This window comes from Pseudonaja textilis, chromosome 3 (assembly GCF_049901715.1).
Source record: "Pseudonaja textilis isolate UNSWEBS1 chromosome 3, rPseTex1.2, whole genome shotgun sequence".
NCBI classification, from domain to species: Eukaryota; Metazoa; Chordata; class Lepidosauria; order Squamata; family Elapidae; genus Pseudonaja; species Pseudonaja textilis.
This window is the reverse complement of record NC_141992.1, coordinates 14566523-14593222: the sequence shown is the minus strand read 5'-3', so window position 1 is coordinate 14593222 and position 26700 is coordinate 14566523. Positions and strand designations below refer to the sequence as shown.

Below are 26700 nucleotides of genomic sequence, written 5' to 3'. Positions count from 1 at the left end.
CTGTCCAAACTCAAAGACAGCTGATGACTGCCAGCCTGCCCTGGCCCCATCTCTGCCTCTGATGCAGATTCCTCATCCAAGTCTTCCTCAGCCTCCAAGACTGTCCCAGGTTCCTCCCCAACCTCCTCGCTGTCCAACTCTGCTGCCAGCTCCACCAGCCGCCGGCAGGCTACTGGAGGAAAGATAAAGAGAGGAATCCTTGGCTTAAACTTGGGAGCCAAGATGAGGTGAGAGTTGCTATTATGAGTAGAACAGACTGCCCGTCAGGTCTGAAATCAAGAGATTCAAAGGAAAATACTACCTACAAAATACTGGAGAAGAGTCATTAACGTATTGATTTATTTTCTCCAAAACAGACAGCATCATGAGATCAGTTAGGGCTGGAGCCAATCCCAGAGTTGTGCAAAGTAGACGTGTCTTTTAGAGCTTTCCGTAATGAAGCTGGAATAACCTGATGGGTCACTAAAAAACAACTTGCACCAGTGAAGCTGCTACAAACAGGCCCCAATGCATAGGCTGAGGGTCCCAGCCCAGTAAGGTCACAAGCTATGCCAGAGTGAAAAACAATTGGTGTGTCAAAAATGCCAATAACTCAAAATGGAAGCAGATGCGACATACATTTAAATAGGTTTTCCCAAAGTGTGAGGAACAAGACACTAGATCCATCAGATCTGGCTGTCAAAAAGACAGCAGCATTGAGCTTTCCTTGTGACTTTCTAGAACCTTTGGAAATTGGTTAGCAATGGGAGAGGAAGGCTTGTCTGCCATAACTGATATTTATATATATATATTTATCAAAATATTAAATTATTTATAAATATATAGAAATAATAAAATATTTATCCAAAGACTCCAGTTATTGCCCCAGATGGTGCAATCAAAGCTCTGTGGCACACATAAAAAATGAGCAGAGTTTCAATTGTATTTCATGGCTGCTATTTTGACTTTTTTCAACTATGGATGCCTAGTTCCCATGCCAACAATAAAATCCGGCAATTTAATTAAGATCTTACCGTACAATACCAAAATGTGACAGCACTTCCTCCCAAAAAAAATCTGTGAAAAGAAAAAAAACATTGGTTTGGAAACGGCCATTATGTTCCATTCCTTAATATTTTAACATATTGTTTGTACTAAAAATGTATATTTTGGTGGAACTGGGGTGTGTTTGGGGATGTGTATCTTACACATGGATTGTGTTATTGGCAAAAACTTTTAAAATGAAACATTTGCAGTTTGTAAATATGAATGTCTTAGAATTTTGAAATTGGCAAGGAAATAAGTGCAAAACAATGTCATTCTAATTCAAATTAAAATCAATTTATACAGTATAAACATGAGGGACATGTCACTATCCAAGTCATGCTTGGCTTGAACCCTATGAGTAATAACAAATGTTTTTAATAATCTATTTCTGATAAGTTTCAAATGGCCTCACATCACCAAAATCAGAAAATAATTTTATCCCCAAATAACACTTTTAAAAATCTTTGTGTCTGCTTTTGAACAAAGTAACTTGAGCATTTTATAAGATTTTTTTGGAAGATTCCAGAAAAGGGAAAAAATTCTAAACATACAAGAAACAATTTCCCAGTAATTCAGATTTAAAGATAAATTTACATGGAACTAGACATTGTTATTTTGTAACTGTAAGTACCTTCTAAACTTTCTTTCTTCAAAGAACTTAACACGATAGCTTACTAAACCACACATAAGCCAAGTCTTTGCATACTAAAATATATTCTATACCCTATTTCTATTTCTTTTTCTACAGAGATATTGTACAGCAATAATGTAGAAGCCACTTTGAATTTCTCAAATTTCAAACCATCTCAGAAGAAATCACTCTGAGGTAATGTTTAAAACTTGAGAAATTCAAAATGGCCACCCAGAATTTTACCTATGATTGCTATCAAGAAGATTGGAAGCTACTTCTCTTTTCTCTTTTTTTTCTTTACTTTTACCTTCTTTTCTGGATTTTTTAACTTTTTCTTTGACTTCTTTTTCTTTTCTGTTTCTTACTTCACATTAGTTAAAATTAGTTTTAATCTTTTATTTGAGTTTACAAATATTTCAGTCAGCTCTAATTGATGGTGTTTTCAAAGAACACAAACTCCTGGTTAAGGAATCAACATTAATTATGTTGAACAAAAATATCATTGATAAATTATTTCAAGTCTGATCTCTAGTTGTAATGGCTTTTTACCAGGGATGGGATTCAAATTTTTAACAACCAGTTCTGTGGGTGTGGCTTAGGTGGTGGGTGCGACTTGGTGGTCATGTAATTGGGTAGACATGGCTTGGTGGTCATGTTATTGGCTGGGCGTGGTCAACTCAATATCACATCGAGGCATGCATCTCCTCGCCTGGCCTCTCATGACTGTGGGGATGCCGCAACAGTCATAAGTGTGAAAAATGGTCATGTCACTTTTTTCAGTGCCATTGTAACTTTGAATGGTCACTCCACACAAGCAATGTACCAGCAAAGGAGGGGAAAAAAACTCCTGAGGTTCCTGAGACAGGAAGTCTAGTCCTGCTAAGAAAGTAATAAGGTTAACAGAGAGGCAGTTTCTGTAAGCAACATCAGAATGTTTCCTTCCTGCCTTCCTTACAGGATTAGGCCAGTAATTTCTTCTAACAACCGGTTCTCCGAACTGCTTAGAATGTTAACAACCGGTTCTAGCGAATAGGTGCGAACTGGTAGAATCCGACCCCTGCTTTTTACCCCTAGAATAAATTATTGCCATGAAATTTTGAACTGATCTGTACCATTAGGTGGTAAGTAGTAGAAAGCAATTTGAAAAGACACTTGTAACATAAGGAAAATGAAGCTGGTATAGCTGATGGTTCTAAGCAAGTGCCCAGTGCACCCTAAAAGACAAAAGCATAAACATTATTAACATTCAATATAAATTCAATAAATAAATAAAATAAATAAAACATTTCTATTCATCACACAATCCTTTTTTTAAAATGCAACAAAAGAGTAAAAGCCTATAATTTAAAAAGTTGCTTTCTAAATTATGATGCTACTATTTATGAGAGAAAAAATATCTGCCTTCCAGAATGGAATTAATCATAAAGGGATATCTAATTAAAATTAAATTATGATCTAATTAAAGCCAATTAAAGTCAAGTATGTGTAGATAAATTAAATTAGTCACAGATTTTCAGACCAACATTGAAATAGTGCTGTGGCTCTTCAATATGATCCAAAGAATATTGTGATTTAGAACAGGGGTCTTAACCTTGGCCACTTTAAGCCTGGAGGACTTCAACTCCCAGATTTCCACAGCCAGCTTTGCTGGCTGTGGAATTCTGGGAGTTGAAGTCCTCCAGACTAAAAGTGGCCAAGGTTGGAGACCCCTGATTTAGAAGATTCTGTGGGAAATGTTCTGAGGCAAGAGCAACAAGTGCAGATCAGAGACCATAAAAGATGCAGTCTAGCAGTTTATTCCACTTTAGTCAACCTTTTACTTATTCATTTCCATACAATCTTTATTATTTTTATAAATAACTCAAGACAGTGAACATTAACTTCCTTTCTCCTCCAGCTCTTGTCAGGTGACCTGGGCTAAGAGAAAGTGACTGGCCCAAAGTTATCCAGCTGGCTTTCATAGCTATAGTGGAACTGGAACTTACAGTCCCGTTTCTAGCCTGGTACTTTAATCACAAGACTAAATTGATTAAATTATATATGATACAATTTAGTTAATTTAGTCTAGTGTTTAAAGTCATAAAGTACTACTAGATTACTAAATTATACACTATAATTAACCTGATTGTAGTTCAATATGCTATAGTCAACATGGCACCCTCAATGGGTTGAAGCTATGATTCCCAGAATTCTGTAGGCATTTGGCTTTGTCAATATTGACTGTAAAATATGGACACTAATCAATACCTATCTGGAGGTCATCAAAAGGTGAATTATGATTTGGTGGATGTTTGCCTACCTTGCATTGTAATATCATTTGGTCTGGGGCACAGTGGGAGAATTAGCAGGAAGATGAGGTAGACCACAGATAGCCCATTGTATCTGCAACCTATAGCTGTGAAAATAGCAAAATATTATTCTAAATTTGTGTAATTTTACTATAATATTAAGACAAATGAATACAAACTGAATTCAAAGTATAGGTAGTTAAGGCACATAGTTCAATATTTGTCTTTTTTTAAAAAAAAATTTCCAAAATATTTTACATTATTAGCTAGCTGTTCATTTTTTCTGAAATGCAAATGATTTCACCCAGATTTTTCTCTGCTGACGTAGCCAATTCAGTGATAAATGTCTCTGAAACCATCTATGATTATCTAACAATAGCAGGAAAGTTTTAAAAAATGCATATCCAGTGTAAATACATTGATTTTACCTATACAGTAATTAAAATTTAAGTTATATAAACTATACATGAAAGTGTACCTTGCCTAATAATGCTTATAAACACATCTTTCACTTCTGAAGATTATTTATTTTATTTATTCATGATTTTAATTACATTTTAATTTATGCCTTTCTTTTGTTCCCCGCCATCCTCTTTTCCATCTCTTTTTATATTGCTCACTTTTTAGTGTGACTCTCAACGTACCACATAATTTGTTCTTTGACACACATATATACCCCATAGTTTATCTAGAATAGAATAGAATACCTTTATTGTCATTGCATTCTACAAATACAATGAAATTTGAAAGCTACTCCAACACAGTGTCCCAAACACCACATCACAATCACACTACAGAGTATTTAAAAATTAAAATAATTTAAATAATAATTTTAATTATTATAAAATAATAATAATAATCTACCTATGTCGTGAGACTTTTTCCATATAAAAATGGCTTTCACATCTTTAGTTATTCTTCTAAACTTTTTGCTTCAACCCTAGACTTGTGGCTGTAACTAAGCCCATTGTACTTTTAAATGATGGCTGCACTTTTTTTCCCTTTTGCATAAAAAGATGGGAGATTCCATTGAATTTAGTTGGACTTCCTCACAAATAAGCATGCATGCACTTGCACTCAGGCAAATCACTATTTTCCAGCAAGCCTGCCAATCTGGTTATAAAAAGTAAATTTTTCTTCAAATTGAGGTTGATTCTGATGATTATAAATTACAGATTAACAGAATTGGAAAGGACCTTGTAGGGTCATCTAGTCCAACCCCCTGCCCAAGTAGAAGACCCTACACTATTTCTGACAAATGGCACACTATGTCGATTTCTTGGCAAGAATGCAGAAGTTATTTGCTATTGTCTCTTCCTAGGAAGGTTTAAGTTTTAAGTCTTGTAATTCCCAACTAGCACTAACCAGATTAAATAGATTAAACAGATTAAACACTTACTAGTTTAGCCAAACAAACTCAATTAAAAGCTGTATCCACCCTCTTTAAATGAATTCCTTGATTTGAATAACATTTTGTAATTGTTTCCGCTTATCAAAACAAAACAGCAATTGTATGTTTTAATGGAAATATAGAAAAGTCTGTAAATTTTCCATCTGAAAAAATATACAGCATTCCCAGCCAGCTGTTCCTTTTGGACAAGCATTCCAGTATCCCCATCAATTTTGTTTTTCACTGAAACCGGTACTAAATATTTCACAGCTACAGAGCGTATCTGCTTTGCTTGGTGCACGCTGTATTTCCTTTCTATTTTATATTGTACTTAATATCATATACCTTCAAATCAGCCCCTGGGTTTGCTTTATATGATAGATAGTGTATGTTTTAAAATAAATAATATTAAGCCTAAGCAAGCAACCAATTCTTATCCATCCTGCTGACTAGGTCTAATTCCTTTCTTCTGTCATTTTCTCCATTTCATCTACATATTCTAAAATTGAATTCTTCAGTTTCAACTATTATAAAAGTATCTTGAAACTATTTAGAAGCCACAGTCTTTATATCTTTGATCTATATTCATTCTAGTGAATATGAAATTATAAGAAATAATTTCAAAGCAGGTCAATCTTCACTACAATTTCATATTGAATCAAGAAACATAATTTGTAGAATCTAGAAGGACTCAAGGCAGTTTTGTTGATTTCTACAGAACAAATGTAAACCTGCGCATAAGCATAAGAGAATACTACAAGAAAACCTGTGTTTAACCAAATTTGAAAGTGAAGCTGTTTCATTATTTTCTTAACTCCACACTAATATGCACAATTTTTTCCCTATGACCTTAACACAACATAAATGCATAATCTTATTTTCCCTATGACCTTAATACAACATAAATGGAAATGTCTTACCTGCTATTAAAAATAGTGGTAGTCCTATTTTGAAAACTAATCCATAGATTAAATAATTTCCCATGATCTTGTTCGTTTAGCATAAAGTTGCAGATAGGGAGATCAACAGAAGCAGTGAATAGCATGAATGGCTTGTCTTACACAACTTGGCTAGAATAAGTAACTTCAGACAACCCAACCTCTTTCCACTGTCCATTTCACTATAAATATGAATTCCCCACACCTTTTAAAACCTCACTCCAAATAGCCTCAGTTTACTGATCAATTGCTCTGTATTAATTTTTTACAAAATGTAAAATGAAAATGGGTGAATCTCCATTGATCTTCATGTTATATAAAATGGGAAATATTGATCCACTTGGCTCTCCTTCTCTGACTCTGCACTTTAATCCTATTTCTTCTTTGCTGTCAAACAAGTGCTCAGAAACCTGGCTGTTGGATCATCATTGATCTATTTCCTTTTCCCAAGTTCTCTTTGTTTGGTTCCTTTTCAGATCCAAGTAATCCACTACAGCAGTACCAAATGGCTGTAGAATTACTTCAGTAGCTACATATACTGTATTTTGTACTTTCTTCCTTTACTAAAATTTCAGTTTGAAATTCCTTTAGACATTAAAAATCTAATTTCCTATTAATCTTAATACAGTTAAGAACATTCAGTTCCAAATCACTTTGTCAGCTTTGAAATTCAGCTGCCACATTTTTTAGAGAGTTAGAGGAGTTGAAAAGTTCAAGATTATTCTGTGTGTCGTAATAAGAATTTCTAGTTGCAGTTAATTGGTTCTCGTGATTTATGAAGTGTAGAAGTGGAAGGAGAGAAGGTGGGTTCTGTGTAATGCGCCAAAAAACTTTCACTTGGGAAATTGCTTTTGAACATGCCAGATCTGTTCCTAATAAATCGATTGGAGAGATAACATCTCAAAGTGATTGATATCATGGATACTTTCTGGATGAATGACATTTATTTCCCAACTCTTTTATTTTTTGAATGGGCTTGGCTGATGCCCCCGGAGTTCTTTTCCCAGAAATGGACAAAGGGCAGCAATCAGTCAAAGTTGGAGGTGTAAAGGGGGGAGCATGTAGGGGCCCTCCCTCCAGAGCATTAATTGAACCTGCCAGCCCTTGTTTGGAGGAGATGATGGATGCTTTCAGGATGGCAGTAGGAGAAAGAGATTAGGGAGCTATACCGAAGTGTTTCAACTCAAAAAGTTGTTATAACCCAGCTGTCTGAAGAGAAATCTGAAGAGAAAACCCAGCTGTCTGAAGAGAAATCTTTCTCTAGACCCAGGCATATGGCTATTTTGTCGGATTGAAGGGAAGAGAGACAATTGGGGTCATATTTCTTTCAAGAAGACAACCCCCCGATTATTTCTGGAAGTCCATCAAGGGCAGATTTACATCAACAGTTCCAGAATTTAAAGATGACAGATTTGGTCTCACAGTCTGTTTGGACAGGTGGAAGCTTGAGACCACCCATATTTACTTACCCAAATATCATGAGGAACAAGGAGACTATACAGATGCCAGTTGGAGGAAGCTAGAAAGAAGCATCAACTAACAGAGGTATGTTGCCATCGCAGAGGCAATCCCCTCATTTCCCAGAAGGAATTTTTCCACCTGCAGAGAGTATCCCTCCAGGGTGGGGATTTTATCCAGGCCAGGGGTGGATTCAATGCCAATGGCAGCCAGCACCAACACAGCCCTGGTTTGAAGTGGGGTTGCCCAGACAGCAGACAACAGCCACATCCCCTCCACCTGACCAGGGAACCAGGCCACACCCATCTTCCTCCTGGCAACCACAATTGCAGCCCCAACCAGAAGCGAGGCCACAGGGACCCCTATTCCAGAGAGGCACTACCCAGCCAGGATTCAGGGGGCCTACCCAGCCTATGTACACGACCTGGCCTGTTCCTTCCATTCCAGTACAACCTGCAGGAGCCTGGCAAGTGCCACCTCTGCAACCACAACCCAGGCTGGACTGAATACCCTTTGAGGCCATCACGAACTTTTCAATTACTTCCTCACTCAAATCCGATCCCACATAGAACAATTTGGAGATCAATATGCTACAGAGCGTGATTTGGTTACAGCCATAATAAATGGGATGAAAGAAGGGGATGCTTCAGACTGGGTGGCCCAACTACACAATGAACAAGCCCCTGAATTACATGATGTAAACGGATTTATCCAATTATTAAGACTCAGATTTGAAAATCCAGACAGGGTAGCAGAGAATGAAGAGAAGTTAATGGAAATGAGGCAAGGCAAACGACCATTGTCAGAATTCATTCAGGACTTTAGAAGGGTCGCTAGCCACCTCATGGATTGGCCTGAAAGAATGACTTTACACTATTTTTAAAAAGCCATTGATCCAGAAGTAAAGGCCTGTGAAATTAGGCAAATCCCAGAGACCTTACAGTCGTGGTATACTGCCTCCCTCAGCTTAGGTCACAGCATCAACCCACACAGGAAACCCCTCCCGGCAGCCCCGACTAAGAGAATTGTGGCAAGGAAACCACCGACCGGACCAGCCGAACCTGCTCATACCTGACTCACCAGGGTGCTGAAATGTTACTGATGTGACCAAACCAGTCATAGGGCATCAAACTGTCTAGCCCCTACTCCTGTGCCACAAGCTCCGCAGTCAAAGACTAATACAGCTGTTAGAGGTCGGAAGAATCAAGGAAGACCTCTGGGCAGAGATGGGTTGAACAATTGGGCATAAAGCTAAAACGCCCAATCAGATTTGAGCACGTGGATGGAACCTTAATTACGGGGGGGCAGCCACCAATTGACAGAATTAATCAAGATGGAATTAGGGCCCCATCACGAACTCATACATTTCATAGTGGCCCCAAAGATGTCAGAATCAATAATACTGGGACTTGCTTGGTTAGACAAATGGGCCCCAACAATCAAATGGAAGGATGGATTCAGAAAAATCCATATTGGACTGGGCCCATTGCTCCCTCTTCTACCCACTATAAAGCCACTAGTCAGCTTGAACCCAGAGCCTGAGCCAGCATCCATGGCACCCCATCTTCTCCCAGATAACCACCAGGTACCTGACCAATAGAAAGATTTGGCTAAAGTATTCAGTGAAGAAGAGTGTAATGTTTTACCTCCCCATCGAGCCACTGATTGTGCCATAGAATTAGAGCCCGGGGCGAAATTACCAAAACCAAAGATGTATTCCATGACGCCTGCTGAAATGACTGAATTAAGGAAATACATCGACAGCAATTTGGAATGAGGTTTTATTGAGCCTGCCAAATCAAGATTAGCTGCCCCTGTGTTGTTCAAGGAGAAGAAAGATAGCGGATTGAGATTATGTGTTGACTTTAGAGGCGTGAACGCAGTATGCGTCAAAAACATGTATCCTCTCCCTTTTATGAAGGACTTATTGAATCACCTGTCGAAGGGCAAAGTATTCACCAAGCTTGATATCAGGGAAGCTTATTACCGGGTCTGCATCAAAGAGGGACATGAGTGGAAAACTGCTTTTAACTGCCTCTGGGTAGCTTTCAATTCTAAGTTATGCCTTTTGGACTTCAGAGGGGTCCTGCAATGTTTATGCAGCTCATCAATGAGGTGTTACACCCGCACCTTTACCAGCGGGTCCTCGTGTACCTGGATGACATCCTTATCTTCAGCGAAACCATGGAAGAACATGTTCAATTGGTCCAACAAGTTCTAGAAAAACTTCTAGCCACCAAATTATATGTGAAACTCTCAAAATGCGAATTCCACAAAGAGTCGCTAGACGACCTAGGCTACCGCATATCCAACCTGGGGATTGAAATGGACCCCGGAAAGGTGAAAGCAGTGCTGGACTGGCAACCCCCCAGAACCCGGAAACAACTTCAAAGTTTCTGGGGGTTTGCCAACTTCTATAGACAATTCATTCCGTCCTTTGCTGAAGTTGCCCTCCTGTTGACAGAGCTATTAAAAATGGGCCTGTCACCCACCAAACCAAAGCCAAGTCAACCCCTGGCTTGGACTATGGACTGTCAGAAAGCTTTTGAGACATTAAAATGCCTCTTCACAACAGAGCCCATCCTCAAGCACCCAGATGTGACCAAGCCTTTTATTGTCCAAACAGATGCAAGTGATGTAGCAGTGGCAGCTGTTTTGCTGCAAAAAGACTCTCATGGCCGACTGATGTCTTGCGCTTATGTGTCCAAAAAGCTGACAGATGCAGAGCGAAGGTGAGTGGTCTGGGAAAAAGAAGCATTCGCCATACGATGGGCTTTATTGACTTGGAGGCATTTTCTAGAAGGGGCGCCAGAGGCCTTTGAGGTATGGACTGATCATAAGAACCTCGAGGCTCTAAAGACCCCTAGAAGATTATCACCAAAACAAGTCCGCTGGGCCCAATATTTCAAGCGATTCAATTTCAACATTAAATATATCCCCGGAGGGAAAAACGTACTGGTGGATGTTCTGTCCAGAAAACCTCAGTTTGACAGCCAATGAGAGGAAATAGTACAAGCCTTAATTTCAGACACTCAATTGGCCAGCCAAGTAACTACTAGAACCCAAGCTAACTGCAACCCCAAACGCCTGGAAGATAAGCTGACTGCGGAATTGAAAATGGCCCTATTGACCGATCCTTGGTTCCTGGACCATCAAACCGAGTTGACAATAAATGATGGACTAGCTTGGAAATTGACTAAGGTTTATGTACCCACAACCCTAAGACTATTGGTACTAAAGCATAGCCTCGACTCCCAGCTGAGAGGCTACTTCGGATTCCTAAAAACCCTACATTTACTAAGAAGACAGTTCTGGTGGCCAAAAATTAAACCTGTCAAGGACTATGTAAAAAGTTGTTCAATTTGTGCTACAATGAAACACAGAACTGGAAAACCCTCTGGCCTCCTGCAACAAGTTGCTGAACCAACCCAACCTTGGGAAGAAATCACAATGGACTTTATTGTTGAATTATCTAAGTGTGAAGGGAATACGGTCATTTGGACTATACTTATTCTCTAAACAGGCCCATTTTATAGCCTGCAAAGGGCTTTTTTCTTTGCAAGAAAAAACTTGCAAAGCTGTTCATGAAACATATCTATAGACTACATGGTGTACCTTGCAGAGTAATATCAGACAGAGGGGTATAATTTACTGCAAAATTTTGGAGGGAATTTCTGAAATCCATTGGCTCCTCTCAAGGGTTATCCTCAGCTTTCCATCCTGCTTGTAATGGAGCAGTGAAGAGGGCTAACACCATGATTGAACAATACATTAGATGCTAATGTATTAGATGCTAGATCAACAAGAAAATTGAGCTGAGTTATTACCTTTTGCAGAGGTTGATTAAAATAATGCAGTACATAGCAGCACGGGATTGACTCCATTCCAAATCAACACTGGATTTTGTCCCAGTGCCAGAGTTACCTAGGCAACCTCCCTCATCCATGTCGCTGACAGAATGGATGAACTCATTAAAGAAAGGGTGGGAAGATACAAAAAGAAGCTTTGAACGAAGCTGCAAAAATTTATAAAAAACAGGCGGATAAACATAGATCCCTTCAACTGCCTTTTAAAGTAGGGGACAAAGTATATTTGTCGACCAAGTATCTTAGATTGAAACTTCCCAGTAAGAAGCTGGGTCCAAAATTCTTGGGTCCGTTCCCAATTTCAAAGATAATCAATCCGGTCACTGTCCAATTACGTTTTCATCGCCTATTGGAGAAAATTCATCCAGTGTTCCATTGTAGTTTACTAAAACCAGCTACTACATTGATAAGACCACTACTACTCGCTCCCCCAAAACTGTTGATGGTACACGGGGAAACACATTATGAGATTCAAAAAAATACTCGATTCCCGAGAATACACTATGGCCGATTGCAATATTTGGTCTTATGGAAAGGATACCCTCACAGATGCTAGTTGGGTAAAGAGTTGGGATGTTCACACTGATCAATTGGTTAACCAATTCCATGAGGATTTTCCCCACAAACTGAAGGGTCCTCGTGGGGGGGGGGAGAGAGAGGGTTAAGGACAATGTATTAACCCATATATGTGTGTTTTTTTCTTTTCTTTTAGGAGGAGGAGTTTTCAAGGGGGGGACGCCTGTCAACTTTGAAATTCAGCTGCCACATTTTTTTAGAGAGTTAGAGGAGTTGAAAAGTTCAAGGTTATTCTGTGTGTCGTATTAAGAATTGCAGTTAATTGGTTCTCGTGATTTATGAAGTGTAGAAGTGGGAGGAGAGAAGGTGGGTTCTGTGTAACGCACCAAAAACCTTTCACTTGGGAAATTGCTTTTGAGCATGCCAGATGTGTTCCTAATAAATCAATTGGAGAGGTAACATCTTGGAGTGATTGATATCATGGATACTTTCTGGATGAATGACACACTTTTGTTCACATCCCAAGTCATAAATTGAGACTCCTCAGTTTTACTTAATTCTTACAGAAACTCTAATTAAAATATTTATTCATCATAATTCATTTTATATATGTAAAATAAAAATTTGGAATTGTATTGAACCCTATAAAGAGAGTCCATTAACATCAATATTATTGCACATTTTATTTAAGCAAAATAGATTTTGAATTAAGTATTTACTGAATATATGAAGCACACTAGATTTTCTTTGGTAATTGATCTATTTATTACCATTTATAAACCATCTTATTCTCAGGTTTCCAGGCAGCAATTTATTAACAAAATGTTTGGCAAACTTATCATAGCAACCCATATGGAGGTCTTCTGATCTGACCGTAATTCAAGAGAAAGTTGATGTCAGCGTGAAAATGTTAAATAAGAAAGAAAGAAAATAGTTTGTTAAGTGTATCCTGTTTGGCAGAATTCTAACCGAAAAGGTATGTAAGGTAGCATTCGTAAAATTTGTGCACAGCAATTTTTCATTCTTCTGAAATCACAGAGAAATACATATCAGAAAGAAAGTTTATTGATTGAAGAAATATGCATGTTAGTACAAAAAAGCATTTGATAAAATGAAAAGGGTTGAATTATAAAAAGTTTTGTACAAAGATTAAGTTATGTTGTTGAATGCAATAAGAGCAATATACAATGGAGGAAAAGACAATGGGGGAAAAAAAAGGAAATAAGACAAAATATAGATTTCCAGTACAATCATGGGGATAAAAAAGCTTCTTGCTCTGACCCCCAATATTTCAAAGTATTATGATAAACACCAACAGAATCCAAATTTTGTATAAAAATTTCAGCCTTTATGTATTGGCTGTGGAGTTTGCAGACTGCTGAACTGAGAGCCTGAAAAGCAAAAACCTATCAACTCTGGGTTGTTGCCATACCAAAATTGGACACCAACTGGCAATTTATCACTCTCTCAACTCAGATTTGGGATAGTCGGAATTTTTCCCATAACTGATTTGACATTCTGTAAAGACTCACTGAATTTCTGGTATGGTTACCAAAGACCCAAAAAAGAAACAAGACAGTTTGATTGCCCTTTCTTGGCCTGCCTGACCTCCAAGGCCATATCTATCATTTGCTCAATAATGGAAGTTTGCTCTCTGCCTCAACCCCATTCTGAAGGCTCTATCTATCACTTTAAAAGTGATTTTACAAATAAATAAAATATAACCACGCAGTAAGTTTCCCCAACACATTTTCACAGATAATATAGGGAACACAATACATAACATTAAATAAAATAGGATAAAAGCTTCCATGCTGAATAGCATAGTGGCAATTAACCTGCACTGTAAAATAGAGTGAGCAGTTAATAGCCACAGCATTGGTACATTGTAAACTGCAAAGTAAACACAATGCTGAACTATTTATCATATGGACAGGGCAAGGCAAGCTTCATGGAGGGCTCAGGCAAGAACCTTCATCTGAACAGATTGATCTGTCTCAGATCCTCTCATTTAAAAACAAAAACTATCGACAATTTTGGTTGACTAAAAAGGAAATCTCAAGCTTCTTAAGAGGAACTTAAGCTTCTTAAAATTCTTCCTGGAAAAATAATATTCAAATTACTGTTAATACCTCCACTGTACTCCTAAACAAGGCTGTATCTTAGTGTCATGCCCTTGTTAGAGTCGGACTTTGAGGAAGGGGAGGAACAGCTGACAGGGAGTGGAAGTGTGGCTCTGGAAGTTGTGGAGGAGGCTGGGGAAGGGCAGAGGCCGGCTGGGCAGAGGAAGAACCAGGGCCATCCTCTCTTCATCCTAGTATACGCAGGGAGGAATGGAGAAACAACTTGGCTTACGATAGAGGAAACGGCCATGATCCCCACAATTGGTTGCAGCTGGGGAGAATAGTACATAAGAGAGACAGTTAAAACACAGCATTGCCAGAAGCAAAGCATGTTTTATTTTGGGCTGAAGTTATCTTGGTTGGTGTCCTTCCAACAGACTGTGCCTTGTTATCTCCTTGAAGTTGGTAATTACTAATCCTGGTCCGTTGTGGAAATTCCTTCATTGTAGTTTGTTTTGGTTTTTTATTTCACCTCTATCTGCTCATTAAGTTCGGACTGTATTGCTTTCTTTTGCAGACTATTTTTGAATAAGTTTTATCTCCAACTGAGAATTATTGAATAGTGGGGCCAAGTTGGAGGCATTAAAGGATATTTATTTACATTTTAGATTTTGTTACATTTGTATTACACTCCGGGTCATCACACATAGACATTAATTTCTACAGTAGGCAGAAAAGTCCCCAGACAGAGATATTTTAACATGCTTCATGGTAGGTAAATATGGGCTAAACACTGAGGCGAAATCAGTGTTTTTCAACTTTGGGAACTTTGAGATATATGAATTTCAACTCCCAGAATTCCCCAGCTAGCTCCACTGGCTAGATGCATTTGTTAGACACCACTGTCTAAAACTGAGCCTTAGATAATGGATACCACGTCAACTTGTCACTGGCTCCCAGGTTCTTTTAAGGACATTCCTTGTAATCTCTTTGATCCCACCTAGCCATCTTATCTCATAACTTCCCTCAATTCTGCCAAGCCTACTCATTTTTTCTAAAATGAAGACCGCAGTTTCAGTGGCAGCCACAGATTTGCAAAAGATGCAGCAGTTAAAATATCTTTCAAGAAAGAGATTTTATCTGCTCGTACCTTTTTTAAAGATGGTGCATAACCCGAATGATCTTTTCATCTCATTTCACCAGATCTCATTTCCAGCAATCTGTTCATCTTTCTTATTATTTATATTTCCAGTCTGTTTAACCAATGGAACCCATTAGATCATCCAATTCCCAGAATTCTTCAAGGACCTGATTTGAAATTATTCATTATATTTACAAAAGAGTCAATCTCTCTCTTATCTCACAAGACGGCTCCAAAGAGTACTTTGTGTATTGTCAGGAAGATGGTTAACATGGAAATATCTGCCTTGGCAGCAGTGTTTTGGTAGAAAGCATTTTTGATAATGGAAACTTGTAAATCAGATTGAGAAGTAAGCACTTAGGATGTAATTGCTATAGATGGAAAGGTATCATTTTAAAATGGAACAGAAAATAAAGGTGCTGACAAAAAGATAGTAAGACACATGAGATGAAGTACCTCCCTTTATGGAGAATAATAGATGGGACACTCTTTGGTTTACTATTCTGTCCTTCCTGAAGAATCGGCACCTTGATGTTAGTATGGATGCTTATGGCTCCGTAGTTCCAGTGATCCAAAATATGATGTTGGCAACAACACAAATCCTTGATGATAATGTTGAAAGGATGAGGGTGACAATAAAAGTAATTAAGGAGTAATTAAGAGTAATTAATTAGGAGTAATTAAGAGTAATTAAGGGGCTTGCATAAGTGCACCATCGTCCCTGTCCTATTGTCCCCATTTAATTGTACCTATTTTCTGTATTCTTACTCATGTTTATACTTATACCTATTATTTTGTAAGCAATTGACAAATCAAAATAAATAAAAAAATAAACAATAAGAGTACTTCATAATGAAGTGAAAAAAGCAAAGGTCTACAGCTATGTAAAGGATCTCCAAGACCAATCTCAGTAGAAGACCATTGCAAGCAACTTCAAAATTGTTACTAAGAATGTAGCTGGACATTTTTGGATACTTGGCAACCAGCTTAAGTCCTTTACAGCTGTTTGCAGTGTCCTATGATTACATGACCATGATTTGCAATGTTTTTTGCCATGATTTAATGCTCTTTCACAGTTCATCCTGCAATATGAGCATCACATTCCCTTGGGAATAAACTAAATTGAGTTAAGTATATCTGAAATTGTGCTTGCATCCAACCATGCTGATCCTGCACAAATTGTACAACACATTCTTATATATGCCTAAACAAGTAACACTTCCCTAGTGATGCTATGCCTTCATGTTTCTTCTAGATATAATATGGAGGCATTTCACCAAATCCATCTTGGGATTTATATGAGCAAGTCCAGAAGTATTTTACAAGAAGAGTACTACACTCCTCTGTTCACAAGAGAATACCCTACACCACCAGGCTTGAGATTCTAGACTTAGACAGCTGTGAACTACGCCGGCTAAGATTGGACTTAAGCATAGTACATAAAATTATCTGTTATAATGTCTTACAAGTTAATGACTATTTCAGCCTTAACCACAATACAAGAGCACACAACAGGTATAAACTTAATGTAAACCACTCCAAACTTGATTGCAGGAAGTATGATTTCAGCAACAGAGTAGTCAATGTCTGGAACTCACTACCTGACTCTGTTGTCACATGCTCAAACCCCCACCACCCTCAAACTAACCTCTACTGACCTCATCCCATTCCTAAGAGGTCTGTAAGGGACGTGCATAAGCGCACAATCGTGCCTACCATCCCTGTCCTATTGTCCCCAATTATTCGTACCTATATCATGTATTTATACTTATGTTTATTCTTATTTCTATTATATTGTAAGTGTTTGACAAATCAGATATATAAAAAATAAATATATCAACTACAATTATATTCAACTGAGGGATGTAGTCCCAAATAAATATCTTTGGGATTATAGCCAAAGCCATAATACTGCACAAATTTACCAGAAAAGGAACCTGTTAACAGAATGCTTTTGGATTTTTACTGATAAAGTATTTTCTTTTTCCCTTTAAATTATTAAAAGTTCTTTTTTCCTTTACATTCTGAACAATGTGTTACATTGTTCCTGTTGTATCATTTCTTGGTAAATTGTCTGATCACAAACTACAAGGCCATTCTTCTTCTTGTACTTTCTAAAACTCAAAAAAGAGGAAAGGAAAAACGTGCCAACCACAGAGAGGACTATTCATTAAACTTTTTCTATGTAACTGATATAATTTATCAGTAATTGCAATACCAAAGTACTGTATTATGTTTACTGTCTTAGATGGTTCTTATAGATCTAGTTTGCAGTGTTTATATTGCCTTTGTATTACTCTATTTTAAATTTCTAGGCTTCATGTTGCATATCAGTTTGCCTTTAATACTTGCATCTTCCAAATGTTGGAAGAGTGAAGATACTTTACATGTTTGGTTCCTTTGGATTGGTAAAACCTATTATCACTCCTATGATATATATTCTATTTACACATGTATACTCTTGACATGTATAGATGAATCCAGGCTCACTGCTTCTTCATCCAATATCTAGATCATTCCTCAAATGCTGTCAGCATCTCTTTCTCTGTTCCTTAGCATGAAACTAAAGCAAACTGGAGAGTGACTGGAACAGAGACAATACCTAACAACTTAGATGTAGTGCAAAGTTATTTGTTATCATATTGGGAAGTGAAGAATATTTATTTTATTTCTTTATTAAATTTGTTTGCCATCCATCTCACTGTGAATAGGAAATGATTGATTTAACAGAGTCCAAAGACCTGTGGAAATAAGTGTTTTAAGCCAGTAAATAAATACCCTCAGGAAGGGAAACACAAATGTCTTTGGCTTGGATGCTGTCTCAGTATGAAGAAAGTGTAGTTGAAGAGCAGAATATATGATCATGGCAGACTGCAGAAGGTAAACATGTGAGCCACAACATGGATGGAAGAATCCCAGATGTGTTGGCTAGACCCTGCAATTGAAAAAGATTTCTTGAAAAGAGGCCATTGCATACAATTTCTCCATTAATACTAAGAAAACTACATAACTGAAATCAACAAGTATTAAGGTTTTTGGGGTTTCGTGCACTGCACATTCTGAGAACAAATTTCAATGCAAAAACTTTGCTTTAACTGCTTATATTAACAAAAAAAATAAGTTGTTGGGGTAGGCCAAAAAATTATTTCATTAAAAACTTGTTTTCCAATTGTCCAGAATTTAGGGAAAGATTCTTTAGAAATCTTTCTAAAACAATATCCAAATCTTCACTCCATTGACACCCTCGAAGATCAGAGGAATGGTCTTTTACAGACAACTTTTAAAGGGCACAAAGATTTTTTTTAGTACAGACTATCATTATAGAGGTATCATTTAGGAGCCAGATTGTTGGGGGCTTAGAGAGAGCTGTAAAGCACCGTGAGCGGTGTATAGGTCTTAAGTGCTATTGCTATTTATGACTGGAGGAACAATGGAACTTTTCTTCCCCATATTTGCTATACATCAGCTAAAACGTTTTGCCTGGGAGATTAACTATGATTGTCTTATTGAAATCAAAAAGATAACCTGGTCCTTAACCCAGACTGGTTGGTGCCCAACTATGTGCATATATTGCTTTCAGTAAGTCTCTCTTTGAAAGGAATTAAGATTGTCGCGCGCTCTCTTGTCCCTTGCAACAGCGAAGTGTGTGGAGTAGATCGGAAAGAAAAAGAGGAGAAAGTACGAAGCAGCAGCGCTTAAACATTTAAATAAACCTAAAGAAGGAAGCAAAGGCAGCGTCGCGGTAGGAAGTAGTTTTTCGCTCTTCGATTTCTGGAGAATACGGTAAAATTCGGCTCAGTCACGTGCTTTGCGGTCGGACACCCGCACACACCCAAATACACAAGCACAAAATACACATGCACAGACTGAAAGAGAGAAATAGACAGAAACACACACACATACATACATAAAGCAAAAGAGGGAGACTAATTTGAAAGAGGGGAAATAGCAGCCAAAGAAGACCAAGGCCAAACGCGTCGCTGGGTTCCGAGGAAAAGTTTCCACCACTCTTGAAAGTCTATGGAGGTTCTCGGGGGCCGCCACTTTGAAAGCCGCCCAACTTGGGAGAACTGGCAGAGACTCCCAAAGTCCGCCCGGCACGCGCGGAGCGAATAACAAACGCGCAGAGAAAAGCGAGCGTTCCTTTCTACACGCTCTCCCTTCTCGGCAGCATGGGGATGTGCTATAGCCTTCGCTCCGGGGGAGACCACCTGCCCATCCCCGCCTATCCCGCAGGCGGAGAGGCGGCGGAGTTGCAAGCCGCCAAGGAGAACAGGAGAATCAAAGAAAAAGCGGATCGGAAGCGCAGCCAAAGCATCGACAAGTCCCTCAAAGCCGAGAAGAGGGAGTACAAGCAGACGCACAGGCTGCTTTTGCTAGGTGAGAGGGAGCGAGCCGGGCGCGAAGGCGGCGGGAGCCGGGGGGGGGGCATGTGTGGTTGGCGGGAACCGTCGAAGGGAGGCGGTTTGCATCTGTCTGGCGTTACATCCATCTCTTCCCCCGCCTGTCATCACATACACACCACATCCTGGCGCCCTCTTGGCCTGTTGGTTTGGGACACCTCTCCCCCTCACCAGCCACTCTAGTAGGGACGGCAATGGGCGTAGTTCACCACGCTTCGAGGGCGTCACCTGTTTGCCTCGCTTTTTCCCCGCCGCCTTTCTTTGCTTTGTAATTCGGTTTGCTGCTCCTCCTCCTTTTTACTGCGCCACATAAAACAGGACAGTCACTGTGGAAAGGGAAGTTGTCCAGCGTTTGCCTTTTGTGGGATTCGATGTTTATATTACTAGCGTTATTGTTTCTCTCCGCTGTAGAGTCCGCCGGCCCAACTAACTAGCTAACTAACCAACCAACCAACCAACCAACCAACCTACCTATCCCTCGGTGCCTACCAAGACGTTTTTGCAAAGATGATGCAGAAAAGGGAGGGTTCTCTTTATGTCCGAAAGTTTGGGAGCTATAAATTATGCTGTTGCAGCAACATGACTTTCTCCCACCACACCCACTAATCACCCAGATTAGTGTTTGAAAAAGCATGAGCCTAGCCAACCTGCCTTGAGGGCCAAGTAGCTGAGAAGAGAGGAATTATCCCGGGACCTATGTTGGGGAAGGTACAATTTAGCTATTGTGAAAAGTGTATGGAAAGGGATGATTTGTTAGGGCTCCTCTGGAGAGTGGTTCAAATCTAGTCCCAGGAAGAGCAGTGGCCGACATGGGGATGTTTGGATGGAGCACGCTTGAATCAAGTGCCCGAGGTTTAATAAATAAAATTTAATAAATCAAAAACTTGGAGGGAGAAAAGCTTTATCCTCTTGAAATCCATGGAGAGCCCCAATGTGTGTTGGCAGTCGCTTCTTCCAGATGGTTAAATGGCTTCTTATGACAAAATTTTAATAGTTTATCTTAAAACTTTAATTAATGTAAACTTTATCTTACATTAAAATGTAAATTAAATCAAGGAGATGAACTTTTCACTCTCTTCCCTGCCTGGCTCTGAACTTGTCCTGTAAGTGAGGAGCTAAGCCATGGCTCTTCTTCCTCCTTACTGACCAGGAGGATCTGGGCGAGAATTGATTGTAGTAATTATGAAAGGATTATTCAGGGCAGCCTTGCATTCTCCTAGTCTTCGCTGAAAATATTTGATTTATCCAACAGAAGTCCATATGTGTAGCTGAGGGTTGAACTGTGGTGTCCTTGGTGCTTTCTGTGCTTGGTTGTGCACTTCCAGATATTTCAGTACCCAACTGGGTATACAGTAGTAACTTCACTGCAAGTAACTCCACAGTTCAACCCTCAGCTGCATATATATTCATATTTATTGGTACTTGTGGTAGTGCATAACATTGAGCAGTGATGTTCATAGGGAGAGGAGAGATCAAAAAAGGCAAAACGGTGGAAGTAGTGTCATGATGCCAGCCCCACTTGTAGCCACTGCAGCCTTCCACCCTTCTGCTTAGCAGGGATGTGACCTGGCAGACCAAAAAGGGGGCAGGGGTTGCACTATGATGCTATTTCCACCATGTTGACTTTTTTTTATCCACCCACATCTCTGACCCCGCTGAAAAAATTGCTTCCTTCACACAAACACACACACACACATACACAAGGGGTGTGTGTGTGTAGTGAGAGAGAGAGAATGCTTTATTACAGACATAGGCAGCCCAAGAAAAATATCATTCCACAGTACGAACGAGTTAATGTAAAATCAATGAAACTGTATAGAAATATAATGCATAAATATAAACAATCTACTGATTAAACAAATGTGGCTAAAATAGGTGATGATCAATACAGTCAGACAATATCTAAGAGCTGCTTAAAGGCTGTGGTGTATTGTATAGAGAGTGGAACAATATTTGGAGATGTTCAGCAAAATAGAATCAGATTCATCTGCTGATAACAGGTACTAGAGATAAAAAGAGCAGAACAACCAGAACATTTGACTAAAAATGGAGGCATGTCTCCTCTGATATAGATAATATACACCCCGGTGTTCCTCCTGGTAATTTCCTGTGTTCCTAAAGGTAACTGGGCAGATACCACTTCATTCGCTATCCAAAGTTTCTACGGTAGTAGCTCATATCTCAGTCAGAAGTGAAATACACAGGCATATGTCACATTTTAAGCATTACAACACACATAACAAATTCCATGTTCAGCTTCTGGCATGTCCAAGAAGGGCTAAATAGTGTTGGAGAATTGTGGCCAATCATTATAGACAATACTGCTGGGCAGCACTTGGGTTTCTGTAAAAAATAAGGGGGCACAAATGTAGCATCCATCTACGACTCTTTAAAACAGTCACTTCTTCTCCAAGCATTGTGTAGTTGTGTATTTTCCTGATATAATGTGGCAGGTGTAGAAGACTTTACCTTTTGGGATCAAACCCAAAGCCCTTGTAGACAGTAATGGCCTATATGAGCTTTTCCTATGACTTATGTCACCAGGTGTCCATCCAAAAATAAAGCATACATCTGTTGTATATCCTAATACAGCTACACCGTTGTCTTCCCTTTCGTTCATATTTATACAGCTGCATTATGGAGATAGAACTGAATGTCAGATTGGGAATTCACCCTAGGCAGCGGGGAGTGGGCTAATGATCTTCTCTTAACATCATCTTATTATTTCATGCAGAAGAACTAGGAAGTGATGCTGTTTGTCTCCTGCATACAGAAACCTTGTTCTTCATCAGCATCTGTTTTTTTTTCCTTCAAAGGGAAATAACTTTATTTTAGCTTAATGTTGACATGTTAGCTTCCATTATGGACAAAGGTGTTGAACGTGGCAGCTTTGATGTAGGCTTCTCGTGTGATCATGGAGCATTTCTTGTTTATTTTCAGTTGGGGCATGTTTTGCAATCTGCTGGACCAGTTCCTCTCCTGTGGTTTGGCACCAAGCCTTTCAGACAAGGCTGCTGAAGCTTAGAAAAACCAACCATTTCCAAGTAAATGTTGTTTGTGTTCCCACCTGTCCTGGATATTTAATGACCCCTTCATAAAGTTCAAACAAGAGGCCCCAGAGAAATGGAAGGGCCTCATTTTTTTTTTCCAATTTATGTAATTCTTCTTTTTGTCTTCATTGATTAAAAAAATTGAGAATTTATGTCAGTTATTTAGTTATGTTGTTGTATCATCTCTATATTGCCATTCTGCTAGTAGCTTAGAAGAATTAATGCATAAGATTTTTGTTGTGTTATCAAGGTTGCTTATTCTGTCATGGCTTTAGAGGTTAAGTCTGGTTTCTAGCCTAACCAAATGGCTAAGTTGACTTGGACTGTAGAGATTTTTAAGATCAGGACTAGGATATTTTATTTATTTTATTTATTTGTATCCTGCTTTTATTATTTTTACGAATAACTCAAGGCAGTGAACATATCTAATATGCCTTCCTCCTCCCTATTTTCTCCAGAACAACAACCCTGTGAGGTGAGTTGGGCTGAGAGCGTAACTGGCTCAAGGTCATCCAGTTGGCTTTCATGGCTAAGGCAGGACTAGAACTCGCCATCTCCTGCTTTAGTATTCATCCTTCATGATCTGTTCCTAAACTGTTTGTAAGGACAGATTAGCTTTTTTTCTGTTGTTTTTCATTCTCTTCCTCATTAGAATTGTTTAGAAATAGACATTTATTTATTATTAAACAAATTTATAGTTGACTCTGGTCTGGGCAGCAAACAACAATTAATAAAACAATGTACCTGTACCATATTTTTAAAAATACATTAATAGGTTAATAACAATGTAACTGTTTGTTGAGGATTCTTTTAATAACAATTCCTATCCTTTTAAAGCTTTTGACCAAAAGCAGAAGATTCGATCACTCTTGTTAATGTAAACAATTCTCTTAACTTACTCTACACTTTAGAACATAGAATAATAGGGATGGAAGGACTTTGGAGATGTAGTCCAACCTCCTGCTCAAATTCTAGACAAATGGCTGTCCAGTTTCTTCTTGAAAACCTTCTTGAAAAGTTGTGTGTGATGAACCACACACAACTTCCAGAGGTAAGCCCTTCCACTGATCTCACTATTAGGAAATTTCTCCTTAGTTCTAGTTTGGATCTTTCTCCTCTGATGCTTTGGAGACCCCATCTTCTCTGTGACAGCCACTCAAGTACTGGAAGATGTCTATCATGTCACCCCTAGTCCTTCTCTTTATTAGACTAGAGATATACCTAGTTCCCACAATTGGCCCCTTATCATCTTTGTTGTTGATGAGCCTATATCCTTTTGGGTATGTTTGTTGAGATAGTGGTCAGATTGCAGCTTTAGATGGTCTTGGATGCAGGGGAATATTTAGGCCTATTTCACTGCAATCTTCTTTTTTAGTAAACGCATTTAATATTTTTACTCAGTTCTTGACTGATGCCACTGCATCCAATGTATGTCTGCTCAGAAATAAGTACAGGACCTGATTCTTCTACATGGGGTACAAGATTGCTGCCTCAGTAGTAACACATTAATATATTAATTCATTGGAGAGTTTACATCCCTTTGTTGAATTATTTCCAGAAAAATAATGTTGATATGTAAGAGCATGAAAATGGACACAAATTAGATAACTATCGTAATAAAAATGTAAAGACAACTTGAAAGAGCACTTCCCTAAGACATGGTGTTCCGTGTTTGTCTTTTGAGCATTCTGATTGGCAAAAACTGGGACTATCGGTTCATTCAAGAGTTTGGAGTTAAGAAGAGCAGCCTGCCAATGGCTTAATGTACATCTCCATACCTAGGGTGTTAGTATGGTAGAGGAAGGCAATGTAACTTGTTATGTATTTAGCCATATGTAGTTGGAAATGTTATGTAAACTTCTTTCTCTGAAGAATAACCCTTTTCACCTACTTGAATTTCACAAAAGGCACTTCTCTTCCATTGCCCTCTGAAAAGCACTGATTCTCCTGGAAATTATATAGGGCACGTCACACATGTCTTAAATGTCGACTTGCTTGATAATGCCTTTCTAAGGAACTATTGTATTCTAGAAAGGCTCTCAGCAAGAAGCCAAATCTTACTGGCTTTAATTTTAAGAAAAGAAAGAGGAAGGGGGATATAACTTGGAAGATTGGATATTGGAAACGAGGTCTTCTCACTGTTGTAAGGAGGGTGGGATGGGTTAACCGTGGCTCCAAAAGAAAGAAAGGTCTGGGAGATGGGGGAAAAGGGATTTGTGCAAACACAGACAAAAATCCTCCCATTCAATCCCAAAGACAACTATTAACAGAATAACCAAATAACAGAGTTGGAAGGGACCTTGGAGGTCTTCTAGTCCAATCCCCTGCTCAAGCAGGAGACCCTATACAATTTCAGACAAATGGTTGTTCAATCTCTTCTTAAAAACCACCACTGATATACACTTGTGAAGGAAAGCTGTCCCACTGATTAATTGTTCTAACTGTCAGGAAATGTCACCTTACTTCTAGGTTGCTTCTCTCCTTGATTAGTTTCCATCCATTGCTTCTTGTCCTGCCTTCAGGTGCTTTGCAGAATAGCTTGACTCCCTCTTCTTTGTGGAAGCTCCTTAGATATTGGAACAGTGCTATCATGTCACCCCTAGACTTGCTTTTCATTAAATTAGACATGCCCAATTCCTGCAGCCGTTCTTCCTATGCTTTAGCCTCGTTCTTCCTATGCTTTAGCCTCCAGTCCCCTAATCATCTTGGCTGTTCTTCTCTGCACTCTTCCTAGAGTCTCGATTTTATATCATGGCAACCAAAACTGGATGCAATTTTCCAAGTATGTGGAATTCCACATTTCAAGTGACCACACTTCGAATATTGCATCTAGGCTTGGTCACCGCAATATAAAAAATATGTTGTGACTCTTAAGTGGTTACTTAAAAGGGTGTCAGTGTTGTGGCACTTTCCGGGCAAACTATTGGTAGTTGTAGAGGCCTCCTAATGCTCATGAATTCATAAAGCAATTGTTTCTCTGTGTTAGGATAAGGGTTGGAGTTCATGGACCTCTCCTTTGGTAGTCCCTGAGTTCAGTACCCCAAATGACTGTCAGTGGAAAGATTGCTTATAAGGATATATTTTTTTCATCACCATCATCACCACAAACAGTCTCTACATAAACTAGTTGCTAAGTGAGGATTACCTGTATATGAAAAGGAGACTCGGGAGAGAGAGAGGAGAGGAAAATATAGTGGCCAGTTCTTCTAGCTGAAATATGAATTTCCAGCAATCACCAGGACTCAGGCTAAGGTACACATAGCTAATGAATATGAAGGCTCTTGGAACAATAAGGATAATGAGTATTCCTTGTTTATTGGATTCTAATAGATGAGAGTATTTGTAGCTCAGGGTTGAAATGAGCAGTCCTGGGTGAGCAGTCTGGGCTTTGTGGTTTTCTTGCAGACGTTTCATGACCCAATGAGGTACTAGCTAGGTGTACTGATGATGTTACCTAGTTGGGCAATGAAATGTCTACAAGAAAGTAACCAAGCTCAGAGAGCACAAATGTACAAGTACTCCTCAACTTATGACAACAACTGAGCCCAACATTTCTGTTGCTGAGCGAGACATTGGTTAAGTGGAGTTTTGCTCAATGTTATGACCTTTCTGGCCATAGTTATTAAGTGAATCCCTGAAGTTCAATCGGTAAGACGGTGGTTACGTGAATCTAGTTTCCTCATTGACTTTGCTTGTCAGAAGGTCACAAAAGGGATCACATGACCCTGGGACAATGCAACCGTCGTAAATACGACTCAGTTGCCAACTACTCAAATTTTGATCATGTGACCCTGGGGATGCTGCAATGGTCATATTCCTTTTTTCCAGTGTTGCTGTAACTTTGAATGGTCACTAAATGAACTGTTGTAAGTCAAGGACTACAAAATTCTTCTTTCCAGATTTATCACTATCTGGATTAAATTGCCATTT

General features: G+C 38.9%; 1 protein-coding gene and 1 long non-coding RNA gene across 2 annotated transcripts in view; one reads left to right on the top strand and one right to left on the bottom strand.

Moving 5' to 3' along the window:
- Positions 1–17971: 17971 nt before the first annotated feature.
- Positions 17972–19940, bottom strand: LOC148126010 (uncharacterized). Its single transcript, XR_015742679.1, has 2 exons — positions 19840–19940; positions 17972–18252 (listed from the first exon to the last, which is right to left on the bottom strand). It is a non-coding gene; the product is annotated as an uncharacterized LOC148126010 (long non-coding RNA).
- The window catches only part of GNAS (GNAS complex locus), a 215915-nt gene continuing 208363 nt past the window's right edge, over positions 19149–26700 (top strand). The window contains exon 1 of the mRNA XM_087928952.1: positions 19149–19697. Coding sequence (XP_087785078.1) covers positions 19490–19697 — 208 coding nt within the window. The 5' untranslated portion in view covers positions 19149–19489. The remainder of the gene's footprint in view (positions 19698–26700) is intronic.